Here is a 14394-nt window from a genome sequence, read left to right on the forward strand (position 1 = left end):
GGGAACCTCCTGGGCCCGGTGTTGTAGGGTTCGAATAACCCCCAGTTTGTGCTCCAGCGGGTGGTGGGACTCAAACAAAAGGTACTGGGTTCATCAGACCACAGACCACAGAAGATCCTGCCAAACATGTAGATTGTGTATCTGTGAAAACTGTTGCAAATCATTGATCCTGTCATAAACAGCTCAATTAGATCCATTATTTTTTAAATGTTTTGAATAGACAAGGAAATGTTTTTTTTTTTTTTACCATTGAGTGTGTGTGTGAGTGTCAGATACAGGTTGTGCTGAGTTAGTGACATTTCCTCTGTTCAAAGTCAGGATGTGGTGAGACAAGTCTGAAAGTAACTTACAGGAACACAGTCGAAGCAGAATGGACGCTTCATCGTTCTGCCTGTTTATGAGTAAGAAATATTGCTATTTTTCTAATGTTTTAGTTTCACCTCTCTGCTTTAGGGTCGCTAACAAAACATTATTGACTATAATTGACCATAAGTGTTGAAGTTAAAGACTTTGGTACCTAAATGACCTGTTGTTTGGATGTTACCTAACCCTGGACATGAGGTTTAGTTTCAGGTTATAGTACAACACTTATATTTATATATACTTGACATAGCAGTAAGTCATCCATATATGTTTTGTTTTTTTGGCTGCACCATGACTTTACCTTAACAGCAACATTTCTTCATCTGTTGATGACACAACAGCTTTCAAACCCTCTTTTAATTTCCTAAAAATAATATAGTTATGACCCTTAATTAAGTGAAGTCTTGGGTTCTGAAGAGATTAAACACCAAACATTGTATGTTTATGTTTATTAAACTTTACGAGAGGAGGTGATAATCTCTCTTCCTGTGTGAACCCACAGCGGCCACGTTGAGTGTCCAACCTGACAGGTTTCAGTTCTTCCGCTATGACACCTTCACTCTGAGCTGCTCAGTGCCGGGGGGCTTCAGCGGCTGGACCCTGAAGAGAAACACCTCCTCCGGGTCCTTTCAACAATGCCAGAAGGGCTGGGGTCGCCAGAGCGGCTCCTCCTGCTCCCTTTACGGCGTCTACCTGTCGGACACCGGAGTGTACTGGTGTGAATCTGAGCAGGAGAGAAAGTGCAGCAACGTCCTCAACATCACAGTGAACCGTAAGCTTGCAAATGTCCTTAGAGCTAGGCAAGGCAAGACAAGGCAATTTTATTTGTATAGCCCGTTTTTACAAACAGTTTGTCTCAAAGGGCTTTACATGGCATCACAACAACATCCTCTGTCCTTAGACCCTCACATCCACTGAGGAAAAACTCCATGGAAAACCCTTTTAACAGGGAAAAATCTGAGAAACCTCAGGGTGAGCAACAGAGGAGGGATCCCTCACCCAGGATGCAATACAACAAGCTCTTATGTGATTGGTTGTGGGTGGATCCCTGACGTCCATACCGACCAGGGTTTACGTTTATGATACCGTTAATTCCATCCAACTGATTAATCAGAGGGTTGGGTTGTATTGGCACCACGGTAGTCCAGTCCTTTTTGGAGATCTGTACGTCTTCCTTGATAGGCCAGATAGGATATGTAATGCCGATATCTTGTACCAGTTGCATGAACCTAGAGGAGCTCCACCTCATTACGGTCTACTGTCTAAGGCTGAGCCGAGCCACCAGGCTGAGCAAACTCATCCTCGTTGTTTGTATCTGCAACCGTCCAAACGTTTATTTATTTATTTGTTTATTTCGGGCATGTCAATTAAATCATCATCATCACACTTCATCTTAGTTCAAATAATACAATACACATGGCCGAAAGGGAAAGCAGGAGAAGCTAAAGCTTAGAATAAAATCTTCATCATAATCTTTTCTTTTCTTTTGCTTTTTACATTTTGACATAACAATTTCTTTTACTCATGACATTTTGACATAACATGTTACAGCAGTAGGTAGTATACAGAGCTGAAGTCTAGCTCTAGACAGTACATACAGATTACATGTGTGTCTGCACATGTGTTACCCAACGTTACCCAACCTTGTGACTGTACAGGACAGCATCAGAACGTTTCTTGAGGACAAAACCTCCAAATACTCAAATTCCTCCAGTGAAGGAGCACTGTAACTTAATATTATGTTTGCGTATTGTTACTGCTATTTTTTTCTTTCAAAATACCATCTTGTTGCTGCTTCGACAGGCTCTTGTTGATCACGGTTTGTCGTTCTTGTATCTCAGCGGGTACTGTGATCCTGGAGAGTCCGACAGTTCCTGTGGAGGACGGGGACGATGTGACGCTTCGCTGTTCCCACAAGGGAAGGTATGACGTGAAGTCTACATCAGATTTCTACACTGCGTTCCACAGAAACGGCTCTTTCATCGGTAAAAGCCCTCACGGGAAGATGATCCTTCAATCAGTGTCCAAGCAAGACGAAGGCTTCTACACGTGTCAGCACCCGACGGCAGGAACGTCACCTCAGAGTCTGCTGGTTGTAAAAGGTGATGATTTTACAAAGCTGGTCTAAGTACAATTAGACGACTCTTTGGGCACAAACTTCTTGAACCACCTTGAAACCGGCGTCCATGTTCTTTTAACACAGAAGTGAAAGTACTTTCAGGGGATGCTGTGGTTTACTGAAGGGAAGTGGATTGCAAATCAGTGGTTGGATGCATGACTTGGTTTAGTGGAGTGAGGTTTATACCTACCAAAACAACCTAACAACATGTTAATTTAGATAGATATGATCATCACTAAATTGCTGTTGTTTCCTCCTCAGAGCGCCCTCAGCCTACAGTCGTCCCCACCACTGTCCCTCCGATCATGTCGTGGCCCAGGCTGCTGTGCACCGTCCTGCTGTTTGTCCTCTATGCCATCATAACCGTCCTGTGTATACACCTGTATCGAAAGACGGCTCAAGGTAAGAACCCAACAACAACAACAGAACATATCAAACCCCAGTGTTTAACGACTTCTCTAAACCCAACAAACATTTACATAGACGTCATCTGAATTATCGGAAAAATTAAGTTGTAACGAAACAAGTGGACTCCTTTTCAGTTACTGAAGATGTTTTTGTACCAACCTTTAACACAAGGACAACTAAATGCACAACTCAGAGGTGGGGTGAAACAAAAGGAAAAACAAAAAACGCTCACATGGAGGATCAACTATATCAACTATACTCAAAAGCCTTACTTGTTGGTGCAAGCTATTTTTAGAACGGCGGAGCAGAGCCGTGAGCTGCTCAGAGCTACGCTACGGAGGCTCATGGGATTTCTTGGTTTCCCTCATCAAACTCATCAAATACACAATCCAACAACTCCACAACACTCTGGTGGACAAGTTGTGACCTGCACATTCACCACGCTATGAGATAATAACACAACGTTACCACACAGAGTTGTTTTAGAGGGAAATTCATGCCAAACCACTGATGCTTGTTGCCTTCAGGGACGGTTTTTCATCAACAGTCTCTGTATTTCCCTCTAAAACAACTCTGTCTGGTAACGTTGTGTTATTATCTCATAGCGTGGTGAAAGTGCAGGTCAAAGCTTTTCACAACTTATCCCATTAACTGAAACTTGAAGACTTGATTCAATGACGACAGGACTGTGACACACAAAAGACAGACAAAACGAACTGGCGACAAGACAAAGGGAGACAAAGACATTCATACATGAGGTGGAGGAACACAGGTGAAACCAGTCAGAGGCGGGGTTGACGATCACACAAAGGGAGGAAGTCAGGATCTGAAACAAGAGGGCAAGGTTGAAACAGGAAGTGTATTACAAGACTGGACATGAGTGACAATGGATCAAACATGAAACTAATCAAGACATGACAAAAGGTGATACACTAAACATAAACATGATTAAAAATATACATATTTGACGACGAGACGTAACAGTTTTGTCGTTTGGATGTGAGGCAAAATGTCTTCAGGAACTGAGAGGAGTTTCAATTGTGTTCGGCTTTAGCGCTCAACTAAACGTTAAAGTTGAAGTGTGACTTGCTGAGTGGATTGAAGGTGATCAACTTTAGATTAATGGTGCAATTTTACATCGTTGTGTTTAGGGGATTTCAACATTATTAGGAATGAAACACACTGTTGTATAGCCTCCTCCATGTTGTTTCTGCATTTTGACTGAGAGCAGGTGAAACACGCGTGGGTGAAACAAGCTGTGTGCTGTTCTTTCACATACAGTTCGTGTTCCTCTGTACTGAACCCACTTCCTGTCCTATACTCATGTTCACACACACACACACACACACACGGTTGTCTGAGCTGAACTCCTCTCTCCACGGAGTTTATCTAACTTTTTTTCAACTATAGTTTGGCAAAAATCAAGTTGGAAGTTGAAATATTCTCCCCTGCTGACGATGTTACTGTTATTGATCCTCCTGACCAGTGAACTCTGGGTTTGTTACAGTAATAATCCAGTTGATTGTTGATTACAGAAACATCATCAATGCATCAGTTCCAGTGACAGGAAGTGGTGTTCACTGATTGATGATCAAATATGATTGATTGATGATTGAATATGATAATTACTCTGATCCAGCTCAATAATGAAAGACCTGTATTATAGTATAGTAGGTATTATAGTACAGTAATTATCTCAGTTTCTTAACAACACTGCAAAGACACAGCACTGGAAACAATGGATCCAGATGTTTTCACTGTTTGTTGTTGACACTGGTTAAAATCTGCACGAGTCTGAGTTACCATGGTGATTTAAACCTTAAAGTAAGGTAAAATAGAAAAAAGGAAAAAAAAAGTGCAGCAGTTCCAGAGAACAAAACAGAACATGATGTCAAATCAGTGCAGCACAGAGCGAAGCGTCTTGAACTCCAACACCGTTTATTGTTGTGGTTAATGCGGTGACGCCATCATCAACATCTGCAGCAGCAGTATAGCTGGTTGTCATAGCAACATCGGTATCAATGAGGAAGTGACAGAACAGGAAAAGGTGAAAGTTTGGACCACACAGACAGACGGACAGACAGCATGAAGCCACCTGAGCCTCGGGGCAGGTGAAGGTCATGAACGAGGGTTAAATGTAAGAGACTGTGTGAGTCCTTGGAGAGAGTCAGTCAGTCAGACAGGAAGTTGAAAAGTTTGATGAGGAAACGTCGACCTCTCAGATCTCAGATCTTCTCCTCTGCTCTTCCTGCAGCTCGAGCTCTTGCTAGAAGACGAAGCGTTGTTCGTCTGGTGGCGGTACGATGAGTCTTACTTCCTGTTTCCTGTTCACAACAACAACAACAACAGCAACAACTCACATTGAACAGTCAAGCATATGCTGATTAATGATCAGCAGAATAAAGTCATATACTCAAGGTAGGGTTGGGGATCTTATTCTGTGGCATTTTTTACTGCATTGCTTGAAATCCTCTCCACACCCTGATTACAACCAGGTAATTTAATGCTTTTTTACAAAAATGAAGAAAGTCGGTCACCTGTGGAATGAACAAACCTGGAAAAACACCATCCAATCATCTTTAACACAACATTATTGATTATTGGATTGTGATGTGTCGATCAAACTGCCGTATCTGTCCCTCCCACCTCTGCTCATAGCTACCACTCTTTGTGCACTAATCACGTGCACGATCAGAGTCAACCGAGTTACGGCCGCGGAAAAGACAATGCTAGTGATACCACACTCCAGTCCGATAGGTGGTGATGCTCTGAGCTGGATGCTGGGAGGTTTATTATGATGTCAGGTGTTTCCTTTCACCTGAATGAGCCATGAGAAAAAGCTGGAGGAAAGTTAGCGATGCTGCACAGTGTCGGGCCGCGAAGGCGATACTTAGCGGCGCGACCCAATGTAATCCTAATGTGAACTAGCTAGACGGCTTTCCACAATACTGTCGTGTGTAGCGAGGCTTCACCTAAATAAGAAAACAGCCTGAGCTCTGGAGGTTTCAGAGAGAATCTGAGGAAAGGGGCTGGGACGTTTGTCAGTGTATTTTCGAAAATGTGGCCTGCTAGAACCGTTTTTCCAGGACCTCCAACCCTACCTTTAAAAATAGAAACATGCCCGTGCACAGCAACAGTCAAGGTGACGGTGTATTGTGGCAATAGTGTAACTATGTAAAGAGAAACCACATATAGTGGCTACGTACTGCACACGAGACAGGATTTAGGGTTAGGCGAAGTAGGAAAGTACTCGAGTTCTCCCCCTATCATGGCCGCTGCCAGTCAAGGATGTAACGGGAGACCAGGGCAAGGCACAGGCCGATGCAAGTTAGTCCCCATGCCCTCTCCCATGCACTATCATGACCTTAGGTCTCAAAGGTTTTAGGTCCGAAATAGGAAACAGCACTCTGTGAATTTACACAGGTAATTGAACGACAAAAAAAATGCAACATTGATTCATTGGCAAAAAATACCATTATGACTAGCCTCACAAAAACTAATTCATTCAACAAGTAATATAAAAGGTTAGTGTATCAGAAGTAGGTACTCTCAGGATTACATCACAAAAGGAAAAAACAAGATAATCACAAGTATTCACATCCTAAATCCTGTCTCATGTGCGGTATGTAGCCATTATACTTAGTTTATTTGAATGTTTCTAACTACATGTATAAATATATTTTTTATAACATATAACATATTTTTTTTATGTGTTGCAATATGAAGCATAAATAAACGTGTTCATTTAAAAAATGTTCTTCTTGTGAGTCAAACTGTCAATAATCTTGCTGCTGTTTTTCCTGTGCACTGATATTTATCTGCTCCTGTTGCATCTAATGAATAAACAAAATTCACCATTGGTTTTAAACGTCTGTGTTGTTCAGAGTCGATGTGTTCAGAGACGTCAAGCAGAACCACAGAAATGCACGTGTTTATTTAGCCTTTCACAGTGTGAGCCAACATTAGCTGAGCAAGACAGAGCTGCCAATGAAATTGATGTAACACCTACCTTTGAACACTAGATGTCACCATTACTATAGCGAAAATACAATCAGACCCAGAGTGTTTAAGGTGTTAAAAAATAAATAAATGTAATTAGTTACAAAACCAAAACAGCAACAAAAAAAAAGAGAACATTTCGATCATCACAAACAAAAACAAATAAATATTGTTAGAAAAATGTAAAGATGTACAGTTAGATCAGGTGGATGTTACATAAATTATATATGTTAACTTATATGATTCTGTAAATAGTGTTATTTGATAGATACAATAAATACAATATATCACAGAAAAGTCCAAATAGTCAAGTATTCAGTGGTGGACAGAGTTTTCAGATGGCCAACATTTCCATATTAAAAATGCCTTTTTGAATCAGTCTTTTGCAACATTTTTGAGATACTGAATCTGAATTTAGACCATAATCTACAATTAAAATAAATTCAATAAATGAAGACATTAAGGGACGGCGTTTAGCTCACTTAGTAGAGCTGCTGCCCCATGTAGAGGCTGCAGTGCTCATTGCAGGTGGCCCCAGTTGAATCCCGTATCGGACAGCCCTTTCCTGCATGTCATTCCCTCTCTCTGCCTCCCTTATTTCCTGTCTCTCTCTCCACTGTTCTGTCGATTAAAGGCAATAAAAAGCCCAAAAAATATACTTGATAAAAAAAATAAAGACATTAAATGTTCCATTTTGTGCGTAATGGATCTTATAATGTATAGTATTATTTTTGTGAACTGAATTACTGAAATAAACATGTTATGTCAGTTATCAAGATGTTAAGTATTTTTACATTGTGGGCCTTGATTGGAGAAAGCAAAGCAGCGGCAGCGGCAGCAGAAGAAGCTCTATGTCTCTGCCAGGATCATCCAGGATCGGTGTCGTCCGGGACGTCGACAGTAACGTCTCTCCTGGTTGAGGACTTGTTGTTGGAGGTTTCATCTTCGTCTGGATCTATGTGATCGATGAGACGAAGGTGAGTCCACACAGACACAGACACATTCAAATTCAGTCGATACAAGTGGGTGAGAGCTGAAATACCATTCTGCTTCAGGTGGTCGTGGAGTATCATCCCCAGAGCTGCTACAGCTGTTACAGCTTGAGCTCCTATGAACAGAGCCAGGAAGATGTAGTCCTTATACTGACTTCTGTGTGGGGGGTTTGAACCTGCATGGAGACAGCAAGACAGTTTTATTTTTTATTTATACCACAGTAACCGTCAACATCCACTGAGGATGTCTGACTCACCTCCAGCTGCTGGTCCAGGATCTGGTTTGGTGACAGAAACTTCTTCAACCTTCTGCTTCACATTCAGGACGAACGTTTCTAAAGGGTTGAAATCTGAGTTAATTTCACACTTGTAGCCATGGTTACAGTCCCATCCTGCATGGGTACCAGTGTAGTCCACCCACCTGTATCCTCCAGCCTCCATCGCTTCATGTCTGCATCATAATCGGCAGCCAGGTCGCACCTGTAGAGTCCAGAGTCTCTGTCCGTGACTCTGGAGACCTGGACTCTGACTCGTCCTCCTCTGAGAGCGTCTCGGTCGAACCGGACTCGTCCTGCAAACTGCTGATCCTGAGACTCTGGATCCTCAGCGCCTCGTATCACGTGATACAGCATCTTAGGAGGTTCTGAGTCCAGAAAGCAGACCATGTTGATGTAAGACACGTCTGCTTTAGTGGAGACGTCCCAACTGATGGTGATGTTTGCATTCTCCTCGGCCTCATAGACGGTTGGAGGCAACATCCCTGCAGGAGGAAACAGAGACATTAGGTCACATTGTGTCCACAGGTCTAAAACTATTAAGAAATGTCATGATGTCAGAAAATATTCAGGCTTCTTTCAGTTCTCCTCTTGTTTTTTGTTTTTTTTTGACGTCGTGATGATGATGAGATTGTTTGATGAAGGTAGTAAAGACTGTTAGTGTCAGGTTTGCTCACCAGAGACAGAGAAGGTCCGGACGACGAGCACAAAGATCCACATCATCTTCTTCTCCCTGTGATCTAAACCTGGGTCAAACCTAAAAACCCAGAGGAGAAGAAGAAGAAAAAGAAGACGATGATGAAGAAGAAGAAGAAAGTTGTTTTGATTCAGTGGAACACCATGTGTCTGTGGAATGTGGCTGGACTACTCTATATTTATGTCACTGCTCAGGTGATCTTGTTTCTGATGCAACATTACCACTGTACTTAGGGGAATTTATTTCTGCGCACATGAATAAAACAGTGTTGAATCTGTTTTCAGATAATATACAAACAGGCTTCTACCTGTTCAGGTGTGTGTTGTCTGTCAGCTGGTCCAGGGGACCAGCAGCTCCAACACAGGGTCACGGACAAACCAGCAAAGAAGGTGAAGAAGAAGAAGTCGCTCTGAGGTCATAGTAGTCACACACAACTGGAAATAAAACAGGATATGAACTCAATGTGTATATAGACCAACAGGTTAATGTTTAACAACAACATTTGTACTTCATGGTGCTTTCAACGTAACTCAGAACAATAGACCAGTCAGGTCTTAATCTAAATACAGAAAATCAGATCAGATAAAGTGTCTGATTGTTAGAGCAGCCCAAACATCGTCACAAAACAACAATGACTATAGAGATATATTGTATTTATAATAAATCTGCTAGTTATGGGATTGTATATTAAGTTTTTTTTCTTTTTATAGTAGTACTGTAGGCTACAGATCAGAAAACCAGGAAAACTGTGATTTACGTAATAACAACATGATTATTTGAAGCTTTGGCAAATGAACAAGGTGGAAAGTCAAGTTTAGGAAATGTTCAGATTCACATGAAAGAAAACGAACAGTTCAGGACATTGACAGTTTCTTTTTTATGTAAGTGCGTCATCATGAGCCCATGGAGAAACAGGTAAAACTCGGTTAATGTCGGTTAAATCTCGGTTAAAGTCTTAGTTACTCACCTGTTTGTTGGCAGCTGCTCCACTTGACATCAAATAAAGATGTGAAATAAAAACTTTAACACGAGGAGATCTGTAACTAACGACTTTGTGACTGTGACTTTGAGAATAACAAACCAAAGCGAAAGTTTACTTTTGTCACTTTAAAGCCCCACCCCCCACGATCATGATAAGCTGTTCCTGTAAGAGGCAGGTCAGGACATAAACACGCGCTGTAAACTGAGCTCTTGTAGTTCAATGTAAAACCTGAAAAACCTGAAATACCTGTGTGTGTGTGTGTGTGTGTGTGTGTGTGTGTGTGTGTGTGTGTGTGTGTGTGTGTGTGTGTGTGTGTGTTTGGGTTTAAATGTCTCTGTGTAGAAAATGTGATGATGACAAATTTCCTCAAATACATATAATTATTGAATGGAGCTGTTGAAGTGTTAGATTTGAGTTGGTAAAAATAAACAAATATATAAAGAACAGGCCCTGGTGTACCCTCCCTTCTCATTTAATGCAAATCTTGCATCTGCCTCTTTCCTCATGCTTTATGGGGCCTGTTATGACATTAAACACAATAAACTCTGTGAAAAAATCAAAAAAACTCCCAGCACACACTAGAGCGGATTGACAAATTTTAAAAGCAGCGACCAACACCTGTTGACAAGTGAACCGGACGAAGCAACAGGTAACAAATACATTTGTATATCCACTCTAGTGTGCGCTAGGAGACTTTTAATTTTTTCACTTCTATTTATCCTGCACCAACTGGCACCTATAGGAGAAAAGACACTTGCTGTGCACAGGACTTATAAACTTTTTTCTACAATAAACTCTGCTCTCCTAAAGACTGCTCATCTCTCCCACAGAGTAAAAAGAAAGAGGAAGAGTTTAGGTGTCGCACATGTCACACATGTGATGTCGGAGAGGAAGCCAGGGAATAACAAACATGGAGGCCACAGATGTGAGAGCTGAAGTGCAGCTCTGTGTGTTTCTAACCAGCAGAGGGCTCACGTCCACCTGTCTTGGGCCCAGTTGTGCATATGTAATCTAATTGGATTTGGTCTTAATTTTGGTCTAACGAAAATAGCTTATGTGTTTTAAAACACACTAACACATGAAAACACCAAACACTTCAGATTTAGATTTAACACATGTATTTGAACACAGGGATAAAAAAAACAAACACTGTAATTCATACGACAGGGTGTATTATGACGTGGAGCCAGGAGAGGGCGCTGTGGAGTTTATCGATCAGTTTGACCTGTTGACCCATCAGTAAACAGAGAAGCTGATAATGTGTTGGAGAACAAGAGGAAAGTACAACCCATCTGTTTGTTCAGTCACTGTATTTATTTTACCTGGGTTTCACTCACAGTGAGTAAACCAGATGTGTTCCAGATGTGGACCAAGCAAATGACAAAGAGTCAAGTCAAACATTCTGGTCATTTTGTACCTTCATGTCAGGAAAGGTCATTAGATACAGATGAAGCTGTCCTTCTATGGGGTGGGTTTGAAGTGAAATGCATTGTGGGATCATGTGAACACTGGTGGAGAAGAGGTGGGTCAACATCTGTCCTCACCCTTAATGTGTCAACATCTGGGCCTTTTATCTCTGTTTTCCATTTCAATCAGACTTTTGCGTTGTGTTTTTTTCTTTTCTTTGTTTGATATTCAGTTGTCGGCCTCTTTGTGGGCATGTTGTTTTTTGTCCACACTTCTGAGAAATAGCCCTCGAAACCTGGTTTCAGTGCCTTTGTTCTCACCACAGTCGACCCACACAGACAGACGCTCAAGGAAATTCTGTGCATAACGGTGAAAAAAGCTTTTCCTGTTTGTTAAATCAAGTGAAGTTTATAAAACCAAAGAATAAGAGCGTGATGGAGTGATTAAAGAATAAAAAAAATGATTATAATTTAGAAGTTGTTGGTTTTACAGAGCTGATATTGTCCAGTGAACATCGTGTGTGGTGGATGTTGAGTAAATCGAGGACAGAGTCAAATGTCAAATGGAAAAAAAACAAAAGTTTACACCTCACGATTGCAGAACCACAGTGGAGTGTAAACAAAGACACAGTCACTTCACTTCCTCTGCAAACTCAGCAGCATATCGATGCATCAACAGCCTGGTTACATCTGCTTAGAAAGACACAACAAATGCTTAATTGTCTGAGTTTACTGGCTGATTGTTGACAGTGGACATGATGAAGGTAGACAATCATTGACAATGTAAACTCGTTACAATTCGGCAACTGAAAAACATGAAAAAACAGTTTAATCAAATCTTTTTTTTTTTTTAAATGTATGTGTTTTTTAATGTAAAAAGCCTGAACCTGACGATGACATCACGTATATTAGATCGCAAGGCTTCGTAAAACAAACTATGATGACCTCGATGTGTTGATCCAGTGGATCGTCAGGTTTCCGTCAGGCTACACAACTATTTCCATGACGACGTCGTTGCTGCCTCTTCTCTTTGCGACCGCCTGAGCTGCTGCTGCAAAGAAACAAAGAAACAAACAAACAACATCAGCATCACAACATGATGGCAAGAACCAAGAAGTCAGTATTAAGGTGGAGGATTCACTAGCCTACCGTTTGTCAGATTGATAACTGACAAAAAAAAACCTGTCCGTCATGTTGCAATGACGGAGTTCACCTAAAACCTCAGACTGAACCACAGATTTGTCACTGTGCTACATCTGAGTTTGTGTTTGAAGTTACTGAACACACATGGATCACACACAGATCACTGTGTCCAGGAAAATGTCTTCATACCATGATTATGAACGTATTCGGCCATATGCAGATGATACTTTAGTGTTTTCGCCAAATTTCTTTCCAAATGCATCAGTTTTGATCTTGTACACTAACGGTTAAACAGGATGACCTCACAGGTGTGGACCCACCTCTCCTCCTGTCTCTGTATATGAGTCCCAGTACAATGGTGGAGAGCAGGTAAGGAATTCCCACCAGGACGTGAAGCACGATTCTCAGGACAGAGACCGAACATGAAGCTGCAGATGTGACTGAGGACGATGCTGAGGAAGATGAAACGTGAACGTTGGGTGGTGCATTGTTTGCTCTCTAGAGGAAAATGTGATGTGATGTGTGAGCGACATCGTCTCATCTCACCTTCGACAGCCAACCAGCTGGCTCTGGATTCTTCCCCTCCGGAGATGCTGCACTTGTAGAAGCCTTCATCCGACTTGGAAACGCTGTGCAAGGTCATCTGATCTGTGGTGGAGCCGTTGCTGATGAGACGGCCATCTTTGTAGAAATCAAACCTGTGGTCCGAGGACTTTGTCTGAGCTTTGCAGTGCAGAGTCACGGCGGCTCCCTCCAACACAGGCAGGGCGGGACTCTCCAGGATCACGGCCCGATCTTTTACAAACAAAGGAGACTCAATCAAGCGAACATGCAGCTTTCAGTTTACCACCCTACACCGCCGGTTGTCAGTCAGTACGTTTACATGCTCAGCTAAATCGAGCCCTGCTCTCAGCTTGATTTGAGAGTCACGTCGGACTTCTGTCATTGTCCATGTTTAAAATTGAATAACTGACGGTGCTCCCTCCCTCCCTCCCTTCTTTCTTCCTCCCTTTTTGACCCAATCTGAGTTGAGTTGAGTTGAGATTACTTTATTTATCCCATAGGGCAATTCTGTTTCTACAGCTGACCACTGTTCCCTCCTGATTAAGGTGTATACATGCAGAAGAAAATCGATTTCCAATCGCATAATCTGGGTGTCTTAGTTAGATAAGGAGAACTCCGATACTAGTCGGACTAACGCGTTTACATGCACTTCAGTTGTTCGGTTATAGTCGGATTGAGGCAATAATTTGTTTTTTTCAAGTGTCATGTAAACGCACTGAGTATGTGTCGTACCGGTGATGGTGATGTTGACGGTGTTGCTCAGCTGCCTGTCCACAGACTCGCACCAGTACACCCCGCTGTCTGTAGGGTAGGTGCTCCCAATGATGCAGGTCCAGGCCGAGGACGTGGAGCCCCAGCCGGAGGAGCAGGTCCTGGTCGCTCCGTCCAGGGATCTCATCTTCACCTTCCACCCGGTGGAGTTCAGAGGATCCACACAGCTCATGGAGATGGTGTCGTACACGGAGAACTGAGACCTGTCAGGGCTGACGTGAAGACAGGCCGCTGGGAGGAAGTGAAGAGAGGCAGGAGGACGAGGAAGGACAGAGCGCAGGGAGGAATCACGGGTCAATGAAGAAAAGGAGAATTAAACAACAACAAATGTAAAGTAGCAGAGAAAGAAGAGGGGGGAGTAGGAAGGAAGCAGCAAAACGACAACAGTGAAAGTGTGAAAGTGTGAAAACCAACAAGAGACACAAGAAAACAGTGACGCAACAATAAAAAAACAAGTGAAACGTTAATCTGCGATGTTTGAGTTGATCTGTCGACAGCAGGTTAAAGACAGAGAGAAATTTGATGACAGTGAAAAATATCAGAGTTTGTACTCACACAGCATCAAGCAGAACGGTGTCACCTGCATCCTGTCCCAACCACGACTGATGGACAGACACTCAGACACTCTGCACTTCCTCTCTGACAGGCCCTGCCCCCCCGACACACACACTCAAT

At 42.3% G+C, this 14394-nt stretch overlaps 2 protein-coding genes across 3 annotated transcripts; one reads left to right on the top strand and one right to left on the bottom strand.

Annotated features, from left to right (window-relative positions):
* Nucleotides 1–330: 330 nt before the first annotated feature.
* LOC146968381 (uncharacterized) lies at nt 331–5246 on the top strand. 2 transcript variants are annotated; one of them, XM_085759105.1, is made up of 5 exons: nt 331–401; nt 866–1135; nt 2205–2465; nt 2744–2884; nt 5145–5246. In XM_085759105.1, the coding sequence occupies exons 1-5, from the start codon at nt 371–373 to the stop codon at nt 5195–5197; spliced, it is 756 nt and encodes a 251-aa protein (XP_085615231.1). In that variant the 5' UTR covers nt 331–370; the 3' UTR covers nt 5198–5246. The 2 variants fall into 2 exon arrangements, with proteins under 2 accessions (XP_085615231.1, XP_085615230.1); XM_085759104.1 differs by lacking the exon at nt 5145–5246 and having other exon boundaries at nt 2744–3104.
* Nucleotides 5247–12191: 6945 nt separating this feature from the next.
* On the bottom strand, nt 12192–14328 carry LOC146968382 (uncharacterized). The gene is made up of 5 exons (XM_085759115.1): nt 14275–14328; nt 13681–13950; nt 12931–13179; nt 12705–12836; nt 12192–12292 (listed from the first exon to the last, which is right to left on the bottom strand). Exons 1-5 carry the CDS (start codon nt 14303–14305, stop codon nt 12228–12230), a joined length of 747 nt encoding a protein of 248 aa, XP_085615241.1. The 5' UTR covers nt 14306–14328; the 3' UTR covers nt 12192–12227.
* Nucleotides 14329–14394: the final 66 nt, after the last annotated feature.

Source organism: Trachurus japonicus, chromosome 18 (genome assembly GCF_045865225.1).
Source record: "Trachurus japonicus isolate A0001 chromosome 18, Traja_1.0".
In the NCBI taxonomy this organism is placed as follows: domain Eukaryota; kingdom Metazoa; phylum Chordata; class Actinopteri; order Carangiformes; family Carangidae; genus Trachurus; species Trachurus japonicus.